This window comes from Myotis myotis, unplaced genomic scaffold (assembly GCF_014108235.1).
Source record: "Myotis myotis isolate mMyoMyo1 unplaced genomic scaffold, mMyoMyo1.p scaffold_m19_p_2, whole genome shotgun sequence".
Lineage (NCBI taxonomy): Eukaryota > Metazoa > Chordata > Mammalia > Chiroptera > Vespertilionidae > Myotis > Myotis myotis.
In genome coordinates this window covers 649,728-673,606 of record NW_023416324.1, presented here as the reverse complement: position 1 = coordinate 673,606, position 23,879 = coordinate 649,728, and the positions used below count along the sequence as shown (strand labels likewise).

The 23,879-nt window shown below is 68.0% G+C and overlaps 2 protein-coding genes across 5 annotated transcripts in view; one reads left to right on the top strand and one right to left on the bottom strand.

The window, feature by feature from the left end:
• Nucleotides 1-374: 374 nt before the first annotated feature.
• Nucleotides 375-18,587, bottom strand: TP73 (tumor protein p73). 2 transcript variants are annotated; one of them, XM_036347973.1, is made up of 11 exons: nucleotides 18,292-18,587; nucleotides 9,052-9,238; nucleotides 8,628-8,743; nucleotides 6,330-6,439; nucleotides 5,753-5,895; nucleotides 5,456-5,544; nucleotides 4,716-4,837; nucleotides 4,098-4,246; nucleotides 3,759-3,897; nucleotides 3,345-3,438; nucleotides 375-1,490 (listed from the first exon to the last, which is right to left on the bottom strand). In XM_036347973.1, the coding sequence occupies exons 1-11, from the start codon at nucleotides 18,517-18,519 to the stop codon at nucleotides 1,155-1,157; spliced, it is 1,713 nt and encodes a 570-aa protein (XP_036203866.1). In that variant the 5' UTR covers nucleotides 18,520-18,587; the 3' UTR covers nucleotides 375-1,154. The 2 variants fall into 2 exon arrangements, with proteins under 2 accessions (XP_036203866.1, XP_036203867.1); XM_036347974.1 differs by lacking the exons at nucleotides 3,345-3,438; nucleotides 4,098-4,246 and having other exon boundaries at nucleotides 18,292-18,534.
• LOC118675360 overlaps nucleotides 18,174-23,879 on the top strand; it is a 20,262-nt gene continuing 14,556 nt past the window's right edge. For all 3 annotated transcript variants that reach the window (XR_004973878.1, XR_004973877.1, XR_004973876.1), the window contains exons 1-2: nucleotides 18,174-18,331; nucleotides 20,166-20,243. The gene's annotated coding sequence lies outside the window, so the exon portion shown is untranslated. The remainder of the gene's footprint in view (nucleotides 18,332-20,165; nucleotides 20,244-23,879) is intronic.

Here is a 23,879-nt window from a genome sequence, read left to right as displayed (position 1 = left end):
ACCCCTGCCTGGAACGAGGGGCTGGCTTCATCCCTGCCCTGCAGCCCAGCTCCCACCAGCCCCCTCCCAGCCCAGGAGGGACCTTCCTGTCAGGCTCCCTCGCGGGGGAGGGGGGTCTCCCTGCCCCAGCCTCCAACCTGCATGGTCACCGGGGGGGGGGGGGTGCTGTTGGACAGGAGGGCTCCCCCCGCCCCGCCCCAGCGCCTCCGGGCGGCCTCTCCATCCGGCTTCAGCTCCTCAAGCCAGACCAGGGCCCTGGGGGGAGCCCCTCAGCCTCTAGCCCGGCTTGTTGCGAGGACCTGGGCCCCCTGGGCTGACTCCCACAGGGAATGTTAAAAGCGAGTTTCTTTAAGAAAGAAGGCCGATCCACCATGTAGACGGTATCGTTTTATCAAGCAGCGATGGCGCCCTGCCCTGAGGAGCCCGCCTTCCTCGTCTACTGATGGTCCCCGAGAGAGGAGGCTGTGGCCAGCGGGGCAGCAGGGCCTTGGGGGGGGGGGGGCAGCAGGGCCTTGGGGGTGCTCCCCCCCCTCCAGGAGCTCCCTGGGCCCCCAGGAGGGACGGTGCGCTTGGCAATGCCCCCTCCCAGCTTCGCCAAGTCCAGCGAGAGTCTGGCCTTCGTGGGGGCAGGAGGTGGTGGGCAGCTGAGTGGGAGTGGGACGAGCAGTCAAGTGTGCGAGGGGCGGGGGCTGACCCTCGAGTCCAGCGAGGGCCCCAGCCTGGGACACAGTCTGGAGAACCTCCTGGAAAGAAATGCTTTAGACACAACCCTGCGTGGTGGCTCCCGGCCAGGGACCCGGAGACTGTGTGGCCGTCCATGCGTCCATCCGCGGGGCTCCTCTGATCTCTAAGGACCACTCTCTGCGGAGCCGGGAGGAGGCTCCGGCCGTTCCGGCATCGCTGGCTCCGCACACCCTCCGCGCAGCAGCTCCGCTAGCCCCTCCGGGCCAGGCGCACGGCCCACGGCCCACGGCCCACGGGCGGCCTCTCCCGGGCTCTGGAGGCTGGGCCTGGCTTTGCCCCGGGCTCGGCCCCAGGTCCGGCCTCCCGGGGCAGATTTTGAGCAGAAGCAGGAGACAAAGCCAGGCTCCTCCGCCTCGGTCCGCAGAGGCCCCGGCGCGCTCTCCGCGGGCCCCGGCCGCGCGCCCGGCCCGTCAGTTGGCCTCCGCCTCCGCGAGCTCCTCCTTGATGGGCTGTCTCCGCGCCTTGCAGTCCGGGAGGTCGAAGCCGAAGTCCGCCCACTCGTCGGGCGCCGCGCCCGCGCCGGGGCCGCGGTTGGGGATGGTGATGGTGTGGCGCACGCGGAAGTGCACCGCCTCCATGACGCGCTGGCGCGGCAGCTCCCCGGCGCCGCCGAGGGCGAAGGCGGCCGCGTTGCTGCTGGAGCGGATCAGCGGCTGCGCCCCGCAGTCGTGGCTCTGCTTCAGGTCCTGCAGGCCCCTCCAGATGGTCAGCCGGAACTGCTCCGGGATCTCCAGGGCGCCCAGTTCCTGCGAGAGCGGCGGGGGCGCGGCCTGGTCAGAGGCGGAGCCGCAGGCCCTGCCCATCCCCTCCCAGCGCGCCCTCTGCCTGGGGACCCCCTGCTCCTGCAGCGCCCCCAGGACCAGGAGGGTGGCCAGGGACCCCCTGACCTGCAGGGCCCCCAGGACCAGGAGGGACGAGGGACCCCCTGACCTGTAGGACCCCCAAGACCAGGAGGGAGGCCAGGGACCCCCTGTCCTAAAGGGCCCCAGACGCCCTGGAACTGGACAGTGGGGCACAATAGAGCAGCTCTGCGAGGCCCACAGGGACCGGAGTCTGGGCCCCCCCTTCCCTGCGGGGGGCCTGGACACACCCTGTTTTGGGGGCCCTGACAGAGGTGCCAGGAGAGCTAAGGGGTGAGGCATGTGCTAGGACGGAGCGTGTGGTCACTGCTGAGCTGCGCACGGCCTGGGGCCCATCTACAATCCGCGTGACCAATGCGCGGGGCCCTGGAGGACCTCCTGGCTCCCGGACCCTGAGACCACCGCTGAGCACCGGGTCCCCCACCCCTGCCCGCTCATCATGCCGTGAGGGCTAACACGGCGGGGCACCAGGGACGTGAGTGGACACACAGGCCGCTGACAGGGCCGTCCTCTGAGCGAATGGCCCCGGTCCCTCTGACAAACCTGTGCCTGGCCTGTGGCTCCGGGCTGGGCTCCAGCGGCCACAGCCGAGCCTCCTGGGCCTCAGCCTGCCCTTCCCTTGGCTAAAGCGCCTTCCGGCCCGGCGCCCAGAGCAGGAGCAGTCCTTTGTGGTTTAGGAGAAACTCGAGGCCGGCTTTGGGGTTAGCCCGTCTGTGCTGAGCTCAGCATGCCGGCAGCCCTGAGAGCCTGCGTTCCCGTGTGCGAGGCGCTGACGCTGACCAGTGCCCAGGGCCCCCGGCCTTTGCCTTCTGAAACTCTAAGCCCTAGAGGCAGCCCCTCTTCCCCAAACCAAGGATAGCCTGGCAGCGGGGCCAGTGATCTCCAGTTGCACCACCCCCAGCCTACCCTGTGCCACCCCCAGCCCACCCCGTTCCACCCAGCCTACCCCTGTGCCACCCCCAGCCCACCCCTATGCCACCCCAGCCCACCCTGTTCCACCCAGCCTACCCTGTGCCACCCCAGCCCACCCCTGTTCCACCCAAACCCACCCCTGTGCCACCCCAGCCCACTCCTGTGCCACCCCAGGCCACCCTTGTGCCACCCCCAGCCCACCCCTATGCCACCCCAGCCCACCCTGTTCCACCCAGCCCACCCCTGTGCCACCCCAGCCACCCCCAGCCCACCCCTGTGTCACCCCAGCCCACCCCTGTGCCACCCAAGCCCACCCCTGTGCCACCCCAGCCCACCCCTGTGCCACCCCAGCCCACCCCTGTGCCACCCAAGCCCACCCCTGTGTCACCCCAGCCCACCCCTGTGCCACCCAAGCCCACCCCTGTGCCACCCCCAGCCCACCCCTATGCCACCCCAGCCCACCCCTGTGCCACCCCAGCCCACCCGTGTCACCCCCAGCCCACCTCCTATGCCACCCCAGCCCACCCTGTTCCACCCAGCCCACCCCTGTGCCACCCTCAGCCCACCCCTGTGCCCCCCCAGCCCACCCCTGTGCCACCCCAGCCCACCACCCGTGCCACCCTCAGCCACCGCCTGCACAGCCAGACTTGCCTACGCTCCTGAGTGGACTTCAGCCAAAGGCAGAGGTGGGGATATGGACCGACTTGGGGAAAAGGTTTCCTATATTTCACAGCCCCCTCCCCACACTTGAAGAACAGGAACTGGCCAGAGCCCACCCCAGAGGGAGGTGAGAGCCCTGGGCCGGGCGGCCGGGCGGGCGGGCAGTACCTCCAGCGTCAGGTTCTGCAGCTGGTAGATGCTGTGCACGCCGTGGGAGGTGAAACGCTCGATGCAGTTGGGACAGCCCAGGCCAGTGAGAAAACTGCAGAGAGAACCCGCCTGGCTGGGTGGGCACTGCCCCCTCCAGGCGACTCCTGGGCACCCCACCGGCCACCCTGCCACGCGGCCACCGCGTCATGGCCGTGCTCCCCTGAGGCACAGCCTCCAAGGGAACCCCAGCTTTTGTGGGGGACCCACTCCCCACAGTTCTCTGCCTCTGCCTGCTCTCCACACGGCAGAGGGACTGACACACGGACGGCGGGCAGCACGCAGAGGCCGGCCCAGGTCCAGGCCCGCGGACCAGGAGCCACGAAGGGACAGGGCCAGTGGGTTAGTGTCAGGGCCCAGCAGCGGCCCACATACCTGACCAGGCTGGGGTCGGCGTGGTAGGAGGGAGGCGGGGTGCAGTGGGACCCGGAGACCATGGACTGGGAGCCATGGGTGCTGTTCATCTCGCCGTTGGCCGGCAGGGCGTGGCCGTGGCTGTTGAGGATCCCGGGGCCTGGCGGGAGGCGGGGGTCTGTCTGAGGCGAGGCACAGCCTCCCCCGGAGCAGGACTGGGCCGGGGGGGCTTCCGTGGCCAGAGCTGCTGCGGGAGGCCCCCGTGTGGGCCCTGAGCTGGGCGGAAGCGTCCTGTCCGGAGCTGGGCCAAGCCTTGGGCCTCCCCAACCCGCCCCGGGGCCCCACCGCCCAGCGACTCACCCATGGGCCCCAGGTTGGGCCCGGCCGCAGAGCTGTGCGGGGGCGGCTGGCCCACCAGCTGGTTGACCGAGGGCAGCTTGCTGACGCCCCCGTGGGGTTTGTTCACGGGCGAGAGGACCGGCCCGTAGGAGGGAGGCTGCAGGTGGCTCCTGCTCGGAAAGTGACAACCGTGTGGGCCAGGGCTCAGGCCGCTGCTTGCCCATCAGTCACCTCCGCCTGGTGCCCCTGCCAAGGGGGGGGTGGGGACCCTGACCCCTGACCCCGAGCGGAGGGTCAGAGACACCTCCCTCCTCACCCAGCCTGCACAGGACGAGGTGCCTGCTCATGGGCCCAGGCCGCGGGGAGGGAGGTGGGGCGGCTCTTGCCACTGGAGTCGCCCTCGGTGTTGGTGGGTTGGTGCTGCTCTGACCACCCCTCCTCACCCTCCAGGCAGCAGGCATTTAGGGTGCCCCTTGTTGGGAGAGAAATCAGTGCCGGCCGTGGCCACTGCAGTTAGGGAAGGCTTCCTGGAGGAGGGGACGCCAAGCGGGGCCTCGCTGCCTGTGCAGAGGCCGCAGTTCAGGAGGGATGTCTGGCCACGGGCAGCGCCCCCCCCCCCCCAGCGGAGGTGGCACTCACGGCCGCTGCAGGAGCTGCTGCTGCTGCCGGTAGGAGTCCACCACCTGCTGGGGCACCAGCTCCATCAGCTCCAGGCTCTCCTTCACCTTCATCAGGATCTCGAAGTTCTCCCGGCCCCGCACCTGCGACGGGAGGCAGCCTCTGCCCAGGAGCCCGGTCGCCTCGGGACCCTCAGGCCCTCCTTCCCTCCTTCCCAGGAGGGTGGGCTGGTGTCCTCTGTCCACACAGCCACGCCCCTTCCCTGCCCCTGAGCCTTCACCCCGCCTCTCTCCACCCCTCCCCAGCGCTCAGCACACTCGGGGTTCAGGGGCAAAGAACTCAGCGAATAGGGGGTTTTAGAAGAAGGGACTCCTTCTTGACTCAAAAGTGAAAAGCTCGCCTAATGGAAGGCCGGTCCTAGCCCAGCACGTGGTGACCTAATCCGCCAACTGGATGGTTCAGATCACGTGATACTTGTGTTGCCGTGGGTGACAGTGAGCAGCCTGCCAGACCTAGACTGAGGGGGGGGGGTCCTAATGCCTGCCCCCTCCCCGAGGAGCTGCGTCATCCACAGGCTGAATCCAAGCTCGGAGCTGCAGGCGCAGACCCTCACTTGGCAGAGTCCGCTCTCCCTGCGTCCGCCCCGTCTGCTCTCCCCTCATGCCCCTGCCACCTGCAGAGCCCGGTCTCAGCTCCCAGGGTGACAGGCCGCTCCGGGCTGCCCCGCCGCCAGCCTGGGCCCCGCAGGCCGGGACACTCACGTGCATGTAGTACATGTCCTCGTCCCCGTGCCGCCTCTTCTTCGCGCCGGTGCCCAGGGCGGGGACCGCAGAGGGGCTCTGCTTGAAGGCTGGAGGGCGGGCGGGGAGGAGGCGGGACAATGCAGACCCAGCCAATGGGACCCCCGCCCCCGCCCCCGCCCCCGCTGGATGGAGCTGGACCCGGCGGCCACACAGGCTCACGACGCCCCCTGCCTGCATTTCACCCGGGGGTGGCCGCACTAACACGGGGTGGCCCCCGCCGCCCGCCCCTGGCCCCCCGGCCGGAGCCCTGCTCACCGCGCTTGCTGGCGGCCCCGCTCTTGGCGGCGCTCTCGTTCAGGGCCTGCTGCTCCCGGTAGTGGTCCTCGTCGGCCTTGCGGTCTCGGCCGGGACACGCACAGATGCGGCCCTCGAAGGACCGGCGGCCCAGCACCTGGCCACTGGCGGGGAGCAGCCGGGACGGTGAGCTCCAGGCCCCAGCCCTGCCCGCCCTCCCCGCCCAGCTCGGACTGTGAGGGGCCAAGGGGTCGGGACTGAGCGATCCACTGCTCTCCCCAGGCCCAGCTCTGCTCCAGCAGCCCCTGCAGCCCCGGAGGCCCTCCCTCCCCGCGTACCCTCTGCCGGCGCCTGTCCACCCCCTCGGGCCCACCTCCTCTGCCTCCCTGTCTCTCCCCCCCCCCCCCCCCCCCCGCTCGGGCCCACCTCTTCTGCCTCCCTGTCTCCACGCCCCCTCGGGCCCACCTCTTCTGCCTCCCTGTCTCCACGCCCCCTCGGGCCCACCTCTTCTGCCTCCCTGTCTACCCCCCCCCCCAACCCCCGGCAGCAGGGCTGCGTCCCTTAGCCCCCCACCCCCACCCCGCCCCCGTGTGCTCACTCTCGGTTCTCCAGGGTGATGATGACGAGGATAGGCCTGCGGTTCATGCCCCCCACACAGCTGCTGTTGCACATGAAGTTGTACAGGATGGTGGTGAACTCTGTCCCCACCTACAGGGGCGGGGCAAGGGCTCAGTGTCAGCACTTGGGCCCCACCCACTGAGGTGGGGACTCCTGGCCTTCAAAGCACCATCCCTCACAGCTGGTCCTGGCCCTGGGGAGGCTTGGGGGAGGGGGGCATGCTCTGTGGTCCTTTGTCATCGACCCCCCCCCATCCATCCACCCACCCATTCATCCACCCATCCACCTATCCATCCACCCACCCATCCATCATCATCTATCCATTCATCATCCATCCACCCATCCATTAACTCATCCATCCATCCATCCACCCACCCTCTATCCATCATCCGTCCATCCATCCACTCATCTATCCATCCATCGACTCATCCATCCATCTATCTATCCATCCATCATCCATTTATGCATTCTTCCCTCCTCCCATACATTCACCCTCTATCCACCCATCCACTCATCCATCCATCCATCCACCCATCCACCCACCCATCCAGCCATCCATCCACCCACCCATCCTTCCATCCATCCATCCATCCACTCATCCATCCTTCCATCCATCCACTCATCCATCCTTCCATCCATCCATCCATCCATCATCATCCATCCATCCATCCACTCATCCATCCTTCCATCCATCCATCCATCATCCATCCATCCATCCACTCATCCATCCATCCATCCATCCATCATCCTTCCATCCATCCATTCATCCATCCCTCCCTCCCTCCCCCATCCATGCAACTATTCACTCATGTGAATGTCAAGCACTGTGCTGGCTCTGGGTACCAAATGAGCTCAGACCTGGCCAAGAGGCACAGAGTGCTATGGTCTGGTTGCCTGACCATCGCTCCTGGCACAGGTTGGAGGTCAAGTCCTGGAGGCTGGGTGCGAGTGGGCACAGGTGTGTATGTGCACGGTGTGGGCTCTCCTGGGCACAAGGGTGCCCTGCACTGCCGGGCAGACCCCCGGCCCCAGCACACACCGCCTAACGGAAGTGGACACACAGGCTGCTGACAGGGAGTGTGTGGAGGACTGAGACTTGAACCCAGAGCTCCTGACAATGCGGCAACACAAAATGGGAGGTTGTCATGGTTTCCAGGCTCAGAATCTAACCGCTGGTCACTGGCTTAGGAAAACGGAGCCTTTCACAGAACAGCCAGCAGGGGGCAGGAGAGCCCTGCTTTCCAGGCCAGGCCAGCCCTGGCTGGTGAAGGTGGGGCCAGGGTGAAGGGGGAGAGAGGGCAGGGCAATCACACCCAACCTGGGCCCTGGGCCCACTAAGCTAAGTGCTGCTCTTAGGCCTGGAAGGCGTGAGGGGGGGGGGGGGGCGGCAGGAACAGCTTTTAAGGTCTCGCTGGTTTCAGAAGCAGGTAGAGGAAAGGAGGGCTCGCTGTCCACCCCGTCCTGGCCCCCATCCCACCATCACCCTCGGCCCCCACCCCCACTTCTCTCCACCCCCAGCTTTTCATCCCAGCCAGGCCCCACATCGGCTCCAAAATGGCACCCCCAGAACCGCTGCCTCCAGGTCAAGGTCCAACCCCCCAGGGTCTCTGCATCCTGCCCATCTCTTGCAGACCCTCCCCCACCCCCCACCTTCCAGCGGTCACCCCTCATCTCCAGGCCCCACAGGTGCTGTGCCCTGACTGGGGTCTCTCCTATCCCCCTGCCCTCCCACTGTACCCAACGAATCCCCGTCCTCCGGCCTCGGCCCTTCCACCCTTGAGTCCTGTGTGTGGGAACAGACAGATGGGAAGAGGACAGAGGTGTGGCTCAGTGGTGGAGCGTTGACCTATGGACCAGGAGGTCATGGTTCGACTCCCGGTCAGGGCACATGCCCGGGGGTGGATTCCATCCCTAGTGGAGGGCGGGCAGGAGGCAGCCGATCAATGATTCTCTCTCCTCATTGGTGTTTCTATCTCTCTCTCCCTCTCCCTTCCTCTCTGAAGTCAATAAAAATATATTTTTTTTAAAAAAGGGGGACAGAGGAGGGCTGAGCTCAGAGATCGTTAGCCACCACCCCCCCCATAGATGGGGACCCAGTGCCCAGAGCGGCCTGAGGGCAAGGGGGCCGCAGGAGCAGGACCTTGGCGTGAGGGGGGCGCTCGGTGCCATGGACTTCATGTGGGTACACAGGACAAACGAGTCTGCCGGCTGAGGTGACTGCGAGTGTCTGCCCCACCCCCCACAGGTGCCCGTGGCCCTGCCCACCTGCCCGGCCTACCTGCGGGGGCTCGTAGGGCACCACGACGCTCTGCCTGCCCGTGACAGGGTCTTCCACGTACTGCGAGAGGTTGTTGCCCTCCACGCGGATGAGGTGGCTGGCGGGGGCAGACTGTCCTGCCGGGAGGGGACACGGCCTCAGAGGTGCCCAGCGGGTCTGGCCACCCCGGGCCAGGTGTGTCCCGCACTCAGCCTGGCCCCTGGGCCTAGGGGGTGGGACGCAGGCCAGCAGCCCTGGTGCCCTGGGGGTGCCAGGCCCAGCAGCCCTGCCCGGCTCTGCTCAGGCACCTGCCCTGCGGCCCCAGCCGGCCGAGCTGGGAGGAAATGGGGGGACGCTGAGCCCGCCGTCAGCTCATCCCCCACCCCCCACCCTCACCGCCACGGCTCTGCTGCTCCCGGGCACCGGGCTGGGGCTGGGGCCTCACCCTCGTTAAAATCCCGCCCGAGCTCGTGGTTGGGGCAGCGCTTCACGACCTCGGTCACGTGCTCCGCCTTCTTGTAGACGGGCATGGCGCGCACGGTGGTGCCCGGCGGCGGCGGCGAGGACACCTGGATCTGGATGGGGCACGTCTTGGCGATCTGGCAGTACAGCTTCTTCAGCAGCGGCGAGTACTGGACGGGGCGGGGCGGAGGGGGGGATGAGGCCACAGTCCCAGCTCCACACCTTCCTCAGGCTCTCGAGGACGGGCTTTCTACGTGGGCCCCACCCTGGGGAGACAGGTCCCACTCGGTCCCTTTCTTGGATGAGGACAGTCGAGGCCAGGAAGGAAGCCGGAGCGGGGGAGAGTGGGGCTGGAGCCGGTCTGCCCAGTCCGCCCGCCTGGCTTTTCCTGCCGTGAACCTCTGTGTGCCGGGCCAGGAGTGACAGGGGTCTGTGGGGCCGCGGGCCTCGGCAGCCCCAGCACAGGGGGCAGGAGAGGCCAGGGAGGGAGGCCACCGGGGCTCACCAGCCAGCGCCTATGGGGGTGCAGCCAGGCTCCAAGCGCAGCTGAGTGACGTGCCGGTGGTCCCCCAATCCGCGCAGCCCCCAGACAGACCTGGGTCTGAGCCGCAGGGGCTCCCGCCTTAGGAGCCTGGTCAGGCCAGGCGGGCCGTGAGGATGGGACCTGGGCCGCTCCCAGCCGAGCCCAGCTCCGTACACAAGCCCCCTGGAAGCGCGTGGGGGCGGGGCCCCAGTGGTGCTCCTGGGGTCTGGACTCCCTGTCAGAGTCCCGGAAACGGGGACCTGCAGCAGCTGGCCATGGCGCAGTCAGGGGGGCAGGGGGCGCTCGTGGTCACCCCGCCCCAGGGAGGAGCGGGGAGCTGTCCCTGGTGCTGCAGGGCCCACAGGCGCCCGCCCCTCCTGGGGCTGGGCCGGCAAAAGCAGGGGCTGCCAGGGGTGGCAGGGCCTCACCTGGGCAAGCAGCGGGTGGGCCAGGCGCAGGCGGAACGCGGGGAGCACCTCTCCCTCCCTCCCGCTGCATCCTGGTGAGGTCACCACCAATCCGAGGCCGGCCCGCTCCCCACTGGGCTCCCTGCCGCCTGCTCACCAGGCTCTCGGGCACACAGCTGCCCGTCCACCCAACAAGGGCCATGCGGCCCTGGTCCCCACACCTGGCAGCATCAGGTGTGACATCGGCGGCCGGGGGTGGGTAGCAGGGGAGCCTGGAGGGCCAAGCCTGGGGTCGAGCTGGTGTGACCAGCAGGAGCCCCCACCCGGGCGCTGGGTGCCCCTCCTCCCAGAGCTCCAGGCCTTGGGTGGGCGCTGAGGACACGGGACAGAAAGGACAGGTCCCCGCCGGCCTGTGGGAAAGGTCCCGTGGAGACACGCCCTCCCCGCCCGCCCTCCCGCCGCTCCTTCCCCGGAACCGCTAGATGATGTGTTTCAACAGATTCGGAGCCGATAAAATCTTATTTATCTTCGGCTGTTGACACGGAGCCGCCCAGACTTGCCTGCTGTGGGGCGCGCATCCCCCACGCTGGCAGGAAATGCTGTGCCCACACGCTGGGGTATGCCCACCCTGCCCTCTCCGCGCCCCCCTTTCCCTCCTCCGACCCCACCCCTCTCCCCGACGCCCAGTCCTCCAGGGGCCGGCCTGGCTGGGAGCTGAGGTCGGTCCGGCAGGGCTGACGGGGCCTGGGCAGAAGGCGGCGGTGGTGGGTGGCGGGCGAGGCATGGAGCTGTTAATTCCTGGCGCCCACTCCTCAGTAGCGGGGTGCCCAGCGCCCGCCGTGGGCAGGCTCGGGCAGGAGGCGAGTGGGGAGGTGATAATAACTTGTCTGTCATTTCCCAGGGACATGCAGCATCTTGCAAACCGCAAATACCGTTAACCAGCTCGGGCGAATCTGTTACAACAGATTCTGGAAGACCGGGCTGCGGGGGGTGGGGGGGGTGGGGGGGCTGTTTTTTTAATGTTTTTTAGGACCCACTTTTATCTGCTTTCTGTGCGCGTGTGCGCCCGTGTTCAGAGCCACGCTTCTCTCCACTCTGGAGCTGAGGCCCCTTTGAGGACCCCCCTTCCCAGGGCCCAGACCCTCTCACCCTGGGACGCCCCACGGCTGCAGCACACGGTCCACAGGGAGCCCAGGCCACCAGCACCCAAACCCACACCGGGGTCAGGGACCCGTCTCTCCTTCCTGGTGGGGAGGGCTCTCCAAGGTGACATAAGCCAAGGACACTCGCTCCAGCCCCTCATGGGGCCTGTCACCCGGCACTTCCCGGCTCACTGCCCAGCTCACTCCCAGCCTCACTGCCCAGCTCACTCCCAGCCTCACTCCCAGCCTCACTGCCCAGCCTCACTCTCAGCCTCACTGCCCAGCTCACTCCCAGCCTCACTCCCCGCCTCACTGCCCAGCTCACTCCCAGCCTCACTCCCAGCCTCACTGCCAGCCTCACTCTCAGCCTCACTCCCAGCTCACTGCCCAGCCTCACTCCCAGCCTCACTGCCAGCCTCACTCCCAGCCTCACTGCCAGCCTCACTGCCAGCCTCACTCCAGCCTCACTCCCAGCCTCACTGCCAGCCTCACTGCCAGCCTCACTCCCAGCCTCACTCCCAGCCTCACTCCCAGCTTCACTGCCCAGGCTCACTCCCCACCTCACTCCCAGCCTCACTGCCCAGCCTCACTCCCAGCCTCACTCCCCGCCTCACTGCCCAGCCTCACTCCCAGCCTCACTCTCAGCCTCACTCTCAGCCTCACTCCCAGCCTCACACCCAGCCTCACTCCCAGCCTCACTCCCAGCCTCACTGCCCAGCTCTGTCTCGCTCAGCGGGAGTGCAGGTTGGGCTCTGACAGGGGCCAGGAGCTGGGACAAGGTCACAGGGAAGCCACCAGCCTTGAGAGGAGGCAGGGCCACTTGAGACAACCACCCAGCCTGCTTCAGAGCACGCACAAGACAGCCTACAGGCAGCGCCCAAAGTGACCGGGGCCGGTGGCTGGGGCCTGCAGGGACCCCCATCACCTGTAGAGCCAGGCCTGGCCCCGGACATGCCAGCTCACAGAGGCTGCTGTGATCCCCAGGACGGGGCTGGGAGGGGACATGCTGACACACCCCCACGCAGGCTGACAGCCAGGTCCCCTCACCAGAGCCCAGAGGAGGGTCAGTGGGACACAGAAACACACAGGCGCTGAGTGAGCAGGGCCCTGTCCAGGGGAGTCCACAGAGGCAGGGGCAGGAGCTGCCCATTGGGGAGAGGGAGCCTGGCAGCCTGACCCCAAATCCTCCCCCCCACCCCGCCCAGATCCCCCGCCTCAGGGACCCTCAGGCCTGCTCATCCCGCTGGGCTCAGCCAGCAGCGACGCCTGGGATGCTCAGTGCTGGGCTAAGGTCTGGGGGTGGGGGGGGCAGCAGGTGGACACTGAGCTGACCCAGGAGAGAGGCCACGGCACCAGCAGGTCAGAGGCCACGTCAGAAGCCGGGGCAGCAGGAGATGGCCTGGCCCAGGGCGGGGGAGGGGCTGTGGTGGCCGCAGGTCTGGGCCTCCGTCTGTCCTTAGCCCAGTGGTCGGCAAACTGCGGCTCACGAGATTTCTGCGCATGGGCCACGAAGTTTTAATCGAACTGTACGTGCGCGCCCGCACGTGGTATTTTGTGGAAGAGCCACACTCAAGGGGCCAAAGAACCGCATGTGGCTTGCGAGCCGCAGTTTGCCGACTATGGCCTTAGCCTGTAGGCCAGGCACCTCCTCTGGCTTCCTCTGGGCCCCGAGGGGGACCGAGGGTGAGCAGGGTGTGTCCTGAGGCCTCAGGGACAGGGCTGGGCTTGCAGGAAGCCCAGAGCTCCCACTGCACGGGCACACATGGTGGCCGTGTCCCGCAGGCTCAGCCAGGTCCAAAGAGGGGTCACCCTGCCCACAGACTGCCTTCTGACCGCCAGCTGAGCGCCCACAGAGCTGCCCTGGCAGGCAGGCAGGTGCCCGCCCTCCCCGCCATGGGCCTCGTGGGCAAACGCCCTGGCAGGGACCCGGTGGGGGCTGTGGGCCAGGCCCCAGAGCTTCCCTGGGTGCGGAGGGGTGGAGGCTGGTGGCCAGTGGCTCTGCCCGCCGCAGACTGGGCCCTCCCCTGCCACCCGGCCCTCATTCCCACCTCGCGCATGCTCCCTGGCTGGCCTGGCCTCGTCTGCCCTGGGGATTGGGAGGGTCGGCCCACCTGGGCAGGTGCTGGGGTCGGCGGGCACCTCTGCCTGCAGGACAGGCTCGGAGCCTCTGGCTGCGGCGCGCCATTCTGATTGCTGCTGGGCCTGGTGCCCGCGGGCACCACAGGGCCAGCTCCCTCCCATGTCCTGCAGCTCCGGGGCTGGCGCTGGCCCAGGGCAGGTGCCTGTGGGAGAGGAGGGAGGGGGCCGGGCCATGGCGATGCCGTGGCCAATGCTCAGGGCCCTCCCACCGCCGCCCCTCCTGCCCCGGAAGCTGCAGGGCAGTCCTTAGTTCAGGGCCCCCTCTGCGGAAGCAGTAGATGAGCCCCACTCCCGGCCAGCAGGGGAGGCCCGGGGTCTCTGTGAGCCTGGGGACCCGCACGCCCCGGACCTGCGCGGTCCTTTCAGCTTTTCATTCCAGGTGGAGGCAGCCGAGGTTTTCGCTGAACCTCATCAGGGTCCCGGGAGCCCTGGGGCCAGCAGAGTTCCGGGTTCTAAATAGGGGGCCCTGGCAGAGGGCCTGGCTGCTGAGCCAGGTGCTGATGGGCCGGGGGTGGCCCTGCCTTCGCTGACAGGTGACTGTGAGCAGGGACCTGACCTTTGAGCATCAGTGTCCTCATCCCTGTGGCACGGACCTGTGACGTGGGGGCTCTTGGGAAACAAGACCCTGTAGCCCTAGCCGGTGTGGGTCAGTGGATAGAGCGTCGGCCTGCAGACCAAAGGGTCCCGGGTTCGATTCCCGTCAAGAGCATGGACCTTGGTTGCAGGCTCCTCCCCGGCCACTGCCCTGGTCAGGGCTCGTGCAGGAGGCAACCCATCGATGTGTCTCTCACATCGATGTTTCTCTGTCCTTCCCTCTCTCCCACTCTCCCTGAAAATCAATGGGAAAATATCTTTGGGTTCAACAGCAACAACAAAAAGACCCAGCAAATAGATGTTTTTCCATCAGACCTCCGTTGTGCCATGTCCCACCCACAGCCCCAAACTATGGGGCTGACGCCTGCTTCCCAGGGCTGTCCCGCGTGTCCCCTGCCAAAACCAGGGGGTGCAGGAGGCTGTAAGTTCTGTGACCCCCAGGCCCAGGGGCTCCCCAGCTGCCCGAGAGGCGGGGTGACCCCAACACAGGCCCCAAGCCGGGTCCTATCCCCGCCAGGGCCGCCTGCAGGGAGCCCGCGCCCACAGCGAGAGCTCTCGTTCCCCTAATGACCCACGTTCGTCTCCACATGAACGGACGCTTCCCTTGGCTTCAAGTGCGCATAACTGCCGCTGGTGCCAGGAGGGATTAATTCCACGGGCGCATTCCATACGCCAGGGTAACGCACTGGGGCGCGTCGTGTTGGGACACCTCCGCGCTTGCTTCCCGCCTGCAAACCTCCCAGCGGCTGGAACGTGTTCTCCCGAATCCAGCAGCATTGACTCAGCCGCCTTCCACCCCGGAGTCCCGCAGCCTCAGCTTCCCGCCGCCTTCCACACGCTCCTCCTGGGCTGGGAGTGCGGTGCTGCCCCCAGGATGGACACACACACACACACACACACACACACACACACGTGCGCACACACGCACTGCACACTCACATGCACGCACACACGCACACTCACACGCATGCACACTCTCACACACACACAAGTGCGCCAGGTCTGGGGTAGCTGGAGGTCACGTGAGGGCTGCTCCAGGCTCCCCCCCGCAAGGGGCCACACTGTGCAAAACCTCACCGCTGTGCCCCCGGCTGCCTGCCCTGCAGACTGTAGACAGGACCCCTCGCCGCCCGGAGGTGGCCCAAGGCTGGGCGGGGCCTCCACCCTCACCCAGGCTTCCGCCTGCCCTCAGAGCCCCCCCCCTGCATCTCAGCATCAGCTCAGCGGGGAGCAGGCAGAGGTGAGCAGGGCTGGGCGGCGTCCAGACACCTCCCCCCACGGCTGCTCCTCCCTCTGCTCCTGTGACTCCTGTCGCCTCTGTCCCCATCACGGCCAACCCGTGGGGAGTCCGACGGAGGGTGTGGAATGGGGACAGACACCTGGCTCCACCCTCCCCCGGTCCAAGACCCCTCAGCCCCGATGCACCCGAAACAGACAAGCCTCAGCCAGAACAGCTCAGAGCAGGTGCTCCCCCCGCACTGAGCAGCCCCCTCCACGGCCTAACTCCCACCTGGCCCTGCCCTGGCCCTGGCCCTGGTCCCTGTTAGCACAAGTCCCTTCTCCAGCTGCTGTTGCCTGAAACCACCTCCTTCCGGCCTTTGGCGGAGGGTGGGCTTGTCAGAACCCTGGGCAGCGACCGGGAGAGGCCTGCGCATGTGTGCATGTGTCCATCTGCATGTATGCACGGTGCCTGCACGTGCGTGCACCTGAGTGGTGTTTGCGTGTGTGCACGCGTGTGCATTGTTTGTATTTGTGCACACACGCACATGCCTGTGAGCTGCGGGCTCCAGACCCCTGGTGCCTAAGGAACAGGCGTGAGACATAAAGTCTCAGAGCAGACGACCCGCGGCCCCCGGGGCCAGGCAGAGGCCAAAGGCCCGGTTCACAGCTGTGGCCCCCTGGGGCGGCGAGGGTGTGTTTCCTGCGCAGGAAGAGGAGTGAAGGCAGCAGTCAATCGGAATGGCACTTGAGAAAAATATGAGTTATCTATCAGTTACCAGCCGGCCGGCGTGGCGCGGGGCCCAGGCAGCAAGTCCGGGCAGCGCCCGCTCAGCGAGCCCCCAGAGCTGTGAGCAGGCGGCCAGCCTGGCGGCCCTGAACTGTGCGTGGGCCTGCCCACCCCTCCCCGGGCCAGCGAGGGAGCCGTGGGGGGTCTGCTCCCTGAGGGCCGAGGTGCCAAAAATCTCATTACCAATGTTTGTCCCCCCACAGCCCCTGCACCCCTGAGGCCGGGGGGTGGGGGGCGGAGCGCCTGGGCCCGGCAGCAGCAGCAGCTCAGCTGCGAGAGCGGAGCCTCGAGCCCAGCAGGAGGGATGGGGTGACATCCTTGCGTGGGAGTCGGGGGACAGGGGACGGGGACGGGGGACAGGGGCTGTCGCGCGGAGGTAGAGCAGTGGGCACAGGTTGCCTTGCCTGCCCCTGCTGTGGCTGGCGGGGCTGCCTCCATTCTGGGCGGACCACCCCTGAGGACACTTACTGCCGAGAGAACTATGACCAAGCCGTGCCCTCCGGGGGCCACTCCGCTGGCAGCGGCGGTGGCGGCACCCAGGAGGGTGGCAGAGGCCAGATGGGGAGGCAGCCAACAGACGGGCAGCGCCTGTCCCCCTGGGGCCAGCACAGACCTCGCGGCCCTTCAAGCCGCACACATAGGAGACACCCTCCCGCATCCTCAGACAGCGGACAGGCAGGGAGCCAGAGCCCCCCGCCACCCGCCGCCCCGTTCCTGCCGGGACCCCAGGGACCAGTTGCTCAGGCCCTGATGGCAGAATGAGTGCGGGCGGGACCGGGACGCTGCCCCTCCCAGGGGAGAGAAGGGCTCAGGGAACAGGGGTGACCTCGGAACCGGAGGGGAGTGAACCTCTTGTTGCCAGAGGCGTGCAAGCGGGAGGATGCACCCAGCTGTGCCTGCCCCGAGCCCCGCGCTGGGCGGCCCGGGCTCCCTTTGAGCCTCGTCGCCCTCTCTGCAAGGAGCGTGGGAGAGACAACCTACAGGCGAGGAGCCGGGCGCAGCGGGCCCTGCCCTCCCAGCCCACGGCGGCCCTGGCGTCGGCCTGAGCCTGAGCTCAGTGAGGGGCTGGCCCCCGGGGGAGGCCACAGCCCGAGCAGGGGCCAGAAACAGCGGCAGGGGGACCAGACCCGGGACTGGCCCCGCAGAGCCTGACCCAGGGTCCCTGTGGCCCCGCCCCACCGGCATCGTCTCCCCACCCCCGGGGAGCGTGGGAAAACCACAGCCTCCCCCTCAGGGCAGTGGGTTCTTAAAGTGGTAGAGCATGGGGTCACCTGCTCACTGCTCCTGGGGGGCAGGACAGACACCCCGCATAGACCTCCTGATCGGGTCCCGTTTCCAGGTGGTGTAAGCACGGCCTACTCCCTGGAGGAGGTGGCGCTGCCAGGTGTCCCCGGAATGGGTGCCAGGGCCCGACTCACTCTCCCCCTTTTGGGGGGTGGACAGGAGACCCAGAGGGCCTTCCGGCTGCCTCCCCCCTCCCCCGATGCCCTGTGTGCCCTGCCCTCGGAGGGGGGCCTGAGGTCTGCCTGGGGGCTTGGCATCCCTGTTGGCAGGCAGCCCCTCCTGTCTCGGCCGCAATGTAGTGAGGAACTCAGGGCTGAGCCCAGTCCCTGGCTCCCCAGGCCGGCACCCCACCTACCATCTGAACACTCCAGGGAAGGCGTCTTCCCTCCCCGTGACTCAGTTTCCCTGGCTGTAAAACAGGACAATGGCAGATTCTACCTTGTGGGTTGCTGAGTGGTTTCATGAGTTCATGGAAACTCAGGCGCTCAGCCAGGGCCCAGCCACGGGGTCAGGTGCGCGGGACGGTATGCACTCTGGCTCACTCCCCCCGGTCAGACCTGGAGTCCGCGGCAGCGGGTTCTCCTGATGTCCCTGCCTCACGGCGATGCGTGGAGATGACAGCCCGGAGGCCACGCGCTGGGCAAAGCCCACATCCGCCAACGACCAGCTCCCCGGTGCCGACCTCCCACTGCCCGGAGGAGGAGCCTCCATGCACCGGCCCAGGTGGCTCCCGGCAGCAGAGCCGCATGCCCCCTGCCCACCCCGGACAGGTGCAAACCAGAGCCCCCACCTCAGCACAGGAATGCCGGCCCGACAGCCTCGACAGCCTCGGCGAGGGCGGTCAGCCTCCGCCCCATGGACCTCCCCGGGAGCCACATCCATGCCCCCTCCCCCCGCCCTCGGGAGGCTGGCCGGCTCTGGCCTCACGTCCGAGGAGTGGGCACACCCACACTGCCCAGCCCCGAGACACGCCTCCCGCCGATGCTCCTCCCGTGGGGCGGCCCGGGCCAGGCGGGAACCTGTGTGGACAGCCGGACCGCCGGCACCCCGCTCGACCTCCCTCGCGCCCAGGACGTGTCTCCCACCGCCCGCGCCCCCCGATGCCCGCTGGGGGCGGGGCACTCACGGTCCAGGTGGCGGACTTGGCGGTGCTGGACTGCTGGAAGGTGACGTCGAAGTGGTGGGGGCCGGGGTAGTCGGCGTTGGAGGGGATGACGGGCGCGGGCGACATGGTGTCGAAGGTGGAGCTGGGCTGCGCGTACGGGGAGTGGGTGGGCACGCTGGCCGCGTGCTCGGCAGGGTAGGGGCTGGCCGGGGCTGCGCGGCCGCTCATCTGGTCCATGGTGCTGCTCATCAGATTGAACTGGGCCTGGCGGGAAGCGGAGGAGGGAGGGGGCCCACCGTCAGGCTGGAGAGCGCGCCCGTCCCGTCTGGGAGGTGTCCTGTTACAGCAGCCTTAAAGGGCCAGCCGCTCCGTCATCTCAAATATTTCTCCGGTCCCCCCCGCCCCCGACAGGTCACTACTTGTGTGGGGATAAACTGACATATTCACCTCACCCTCCCCTCCATCCGCTCCGGTGCCAGGCCCCTGGGCTCCCCGCGCACCTGGAGGCAGCTGCCTGGGGGGTGGCCCAGCCCCGGCACCAGCCCTGCTGTCCTCCCTTCTGTCCCCCTGTCACAGCTCACATGGGAGACCCCAGCGCCCCGGAACCAGGCCGTCGGGGCCCCCATCCTACAGGGTAGACACACCCCAGGCTCTGGGGCGGGGGGTGCCTAGGAGGCGCTGGGGAACAGGTTTGCCCCCTGGGTCCGCCATGCAGGAGGTGGGGCTGGGGTGGGGACTGAAGGCCAGAGGCTGAGCCAAAGCCTCTCCCAGGGCCCTGAGAGCTGGGCTGCCTCCTTCGGGGACACCCGCCCCCCCCGCCCCCCCCCCAGCCGTGTCTCCTGCTGGCAGTTCCCCATGGGCACACCCTCTGCCCACCCGCACTCGGGCCGGCTCCTCCCCAGGCTACACAGCGGGGAACAGGCTCTGAGCTCCTGTGGGTGTGGCCCTGGGCCACCCTCTGTGGGGTCCAGGGACCAGGGACGGGGCAGCCCCCACCAGGAGCTTAAGGGCGAGGGAGGGGGCACTGCCCACGGCACGGTGCCTCAAGTCCAGGGCCGATCCGATCCCCCTGGTGGCCGGCAGGGAAGGCCCTCCCCCACCAGGAGGCTCCGAGCAGGCGGTGCGGGACCAGCGGGCTGGGCAGGTGGCCTCCAACGCTGCCACCGCCCCGCCTGCGCCTGGTCGGCTCCCAGGTCCGCTTGGGCCCTCCCCACAGGCCCGAGGCGGGCGCTGTTAGTGTCTGCGTTTTACAAATGAGGAAACTGAGGCACCAGTGTCGGTGACGTGTGGGCGATAGAGTGGCCCTGGTGGGTGGCACGGGAGACCAGCCAGACGTCCATGGGGGGTGGAGCCAGACCTCGGGGGTCAGTGGGGACGGGGAATTGTGGGGGCTTTTGTCAGGGTCTCCCTGCCTCCTCCAAGTGCAAAAACACACGCATGCCCAGGCTCAGCCCTCGCTGCACCCCGGCTCTCTCTGCCCCCAGGGGGATGGGGCTGCATGACCTGACCCCCTACTCCGACCGCCGAGGGCACCCCCCCCCACCCCCGGGTGCCCAGGACGAGGCCCTTGCAGCCCCGGCCCCTCCTGCCGGGAAGATGCTGCCCTGAAGCCTCTGACGGGGACTCAGGTGATGACAGAGTGAGGGGCACAGGAGGCAGGGGCGCCCCGAGGCCAGGCCGCTGCCTTCCTCCTGACCCAGCTCCCAGGTGGATCTTGAGCGGGGGGACCCACCCCAGCGGGATGGGGGACTCCTGCAGGACCCGCCTCCCACCTTGGCTGACAGCCCCCCCCCCTTCACTTGTAAACCACGGAGCCCACACCCGCCGGCAGGCAAGTGGCGAACAAGCTACGGGCGGGCGGGCGGGCGTTCAGAGGAGCCTTCTTTCTCCTCCAGGAAAACAGACGACTGAGCGCCACGTGCTGAGCCGGGAGGCAGCGCCGAGCCGCCAGGAAGGGCAGCTCCTTCGCTCAGGTGCCCCGCGGTCCCAGGGGCGGGGGCGGGGGCGCCTCTGGCTGCGGGGGGCGGGGGGGGGGGCTGATGGCTGAGAGGCGTGGTCTCCCTTGGGGGCGCTGGAACACCCTGAAACTCGCTGCGGGCTGGGTACCCAGACCCGTGGACACACTAAAAGCACGAGTTGAAATAGGCCAACTGCGTGTCGCGTGAACCGCAGCTCAACGCAGCCACGGAACGCGGGGTGGAGGCCCGCCCTGCTCTCCCGGCCCGGCTGCCGCGAGGGGGACCACGGCGCCCCCCGAAGACGCAGCTGGGCCCCCGAGTGGGAGGGCGGGGCTCTGTGAGCCCGAGGTTTCTGTCCGCCCTGGGCTGCGGGCCCCGCAGGGACAGACACTCACCGAGCCACCCAGGCTGGGACGGCCCACCCGCAGCCACGGCCACACGGGCACGCTCAGCGGGGCCGGGGTGATGCGAGCCGTGCCGTGGGCGTGAGGGCACCCGGGGCCCAGGCCTCGGGGCCACGAAAGGACGTGAGCAACTCCCCTCCTCCGTGTCATGTTGAGGACACTCTGGGACCAGCACGGCGGGTAATGAACTACACGGTTTCCCCTGCGCTTCCTCCCTTCTGATGTGGCTGCGGGGGACACGGGGACACGGGGACACGGGGACACGGGGACACAGGGACACGGGGACGGGAAGCTCTCATCCTGTTCCTGCTCCCAGCACCCTCTGCGCGGGGTGTAGTGCGTTTCTCATTGCAAAGCTCTCACTCCAGAGGTGGGCTGGACAGGGGCTAGCAGGTGAGGGAAGGAAGGAAGGAAGGAAGGAAGGAAGGGAAGGAGGGAAGGAAGGAGGGAAGGAAGGAAGGAAGGAAGGAAGGAAGGAAGGAAGGAAGGAAGGAAGGAAGGAAGGAAAGAAGAAAGGGAAGGAAGGAAAGGAGGGAAGGAAGGAGGGAAGGAAGGAAGGAAGGAAGGAAGGAAGGAAGGAAGGAAGGAAGGGGAGGGAGGGAGGGAGGGAGGGAGGGAAGGAAGGAAGGAAGGGAAGGAAGGGAAGGAAGGGAAGGAAGGGAAGGAAGGGAAGGAGGGAAGGAAGGAGGGAAGGAAGGAGGGAAGGAAGGAAGGGAAGGAAGGGAAGGAGGGAAGGAAGGAGGGAAGGAAGAAGGGAAGGAAGGAAGGAAAGAAGGAAGGAAGGAAGGAAGGAAGGAAGGAAGGAAGGAAGGAAGGAGGGAAGGAGGGAAGGAAGGAGGGAAGGAAGGAAGGAAGGAAGGAAGGAAGGAAGGAAGGAAGGAAGGAGGGAAGGAAGGAAGGAAGGAAGGAAGAAGGAAGGAAGGAGGAGGGAGGGAGGCTGAAGATGGGACAGGCCCTATAGGTAGGAATGACCAGGACTGAGGACCAGGTGTGAGCTGGCCCCTTCCTCTGGCACGAGGCTGAGAGCCTGTTGGGTCCTGGGTGGGGAGGGCAGGGGCCCCCTCCTGCCCCGGCCCCCCACGTCCCCATGCTCCCCTCTCTCCAGGTGACCGGGAGGCCCAGCGGGGGTGCTCTGGGCTGTGTGAGAGCTGCAGCCTCAGACGAGTCCCCGTGTCCCCGTGTCCCCAAGTGGGACGCCCAGGGGGGCTCCAGGCCTGGCGCCCGCCCCGGCCGCCTGTTCAGGAGACGGAGGCCGCCCCACAACAGCCCTGTTCAGATTTTAACTTGTCCACATTCTTCACCAGCCGCTGTGCCAGGGCCTTAGTCACTGAGCCTGACGGCTGATAGGATCTCTGCGCCCGGCAGCCCTGCAGCGGGAGTCGCAGGCAGGCAGGCGAGCGAGCACCCTCGCACCGCAGCCCCGGGTCCCCTCCGGCCTCCTCTGCAGCCCCCCCCACCCGGCCCCAGCCCCCGCCCCCTGGCCCGTGGACAGGGCAGGCTCAGCAGCACCTTGGGCCCTGGTGCCGGGGCAGTGGGCCCTCCTCCCCAGGGAACAGACCACGCGTCCGGCTGCGCTCCGTCCGAGGGCACTGCCCCCTGTGGCCCTGCTTCCCCAGGGTGGCCTCTGCCCACATGCTGAGGTGGCACAGGTTTCCGTCCTGTTTGCCGTATGGCTGGGCTCTGCGTGGCCCCCCCATGGGGAGGTGTGGTTACGCATGGCTGCCCGCCCACAGGGGGCCCCTGCATCCCCTTCCTCGCAGCTGGGGGGCTGGGCGGGACCCCAGGCGGAGAGCCTCAGGCGGGGGCGGGGTCCCTGCAGAGCCAGGAACCCCACAGCTTGGTGAGACCCACTTGGCTGCAGGCAGGGACCTGGGCGAACCCAGGACTTTCTTGGTTTGTTGTGTTTGCAGCGAGAACTCCACTCGGGAGAGTGGGCTGATTGGGACAGGCCCGGCCCGCGGCGCCCACATGTGCCTGCATGTGCTGCCAGGCTGCTGGGCCCGGCCCAGGAGGGCCGCGAGGAGAGGAGCGGGCGAAGCCGGGGTGGCCTCCCCGCAGGGACCCGGAGGGGCCAGCACCAGGCCTGCCTGAGGCCCAGGAGGGGCCGGGCCGGTCAGGTCCTCGCTGCCTCCTGTGGAGCAGCCGATGCCCCAGAGCCGCCTCCACCAGGACCCGGGCCCCTCCAGGCCGTCCCATTCGCCCTGCAGCCTGGTGCTCACAGCCGCCTCCAGGGGCCACGGGCACCAGGTGCTCACCCAGGGCAGAGCCACACGGACGGGGCTGGGCTTAGATCCGGCTTCGGCCAACGGTCCGGAAGGGGGGGGGGGCCTGCTGCGTGGAGAGGGTGAGCCGAGGCTGCTCCCTGCACCCATGTGTCTGGGCAGTGCCCCTCCCCCTCCCCTCTCCCCCGCCCCCCTCATACCCCTCCACCCCTCCCCCGTCTCCAGGGAGGGGGCTGGCCTCTGCCAAGGACTCCAGCCCCAGGGACTGAGGGTGCTGTCCCAGGAGCAGGGGGAGGGGGCGAGGCCCATCCCAGCTCCCACCCCTCCCAGCCCTGCAGCTGTGCCCCCCGCCTAGGGTCTCCCCGACCCAGCGACCCAGAGAGCCCACCTCTCACAAAAGCCCGATGGCTGAGGCTGCAGATGAGGGAACTGGGGCTGGGCCTGCACACCCAGGAGCAGGTGGGAGACCCCGCCCCCAGTCCCTCACTCAGGGGACAGTCCCTGAGCTCCAGGCACGGGGAAGGGTGAGTGAGGTCACTTCCCACCTGTCCTGTTGCACCTAGCACCCCGCTGGATGCTCAGAAACTCGGGGGGAATGAAACAGACCCCAAACTCAGACAGACCCCAAACTGTGCAGACCCACCACGCCCACTCCTGCTCTGGGCGCCCGGGGCCAGGCCACCTGCCTGTGCGGGTGAGGCGCAATCTGCACCCGCTGCTGCCCTGCCAGGCGCCCTCCCTCCCAGCCGGTCCTCCCGGGAGCTGCATCTGTAATGACCCCACACACGCTTCTCTATGGAGAGTGTGCAGATCGGCTCACATGACTCGGGGGATGGAGCTGGAAAGTGAATTTTTTAGCACCTGTGCCCCGAGGCCCTCCTGAAGGCCCGCTTCCCAGCATCCACGCCACCGCGGCAGCTCCCCCGGGACGTCCTGACTGCGAAATGGATGTGGGTTTCGGTGCCACCGCGGTGCCTGGGAGTGGCACCATTCTTCTAGGGGCCCAAGCAGGCCACGCTGCCAGC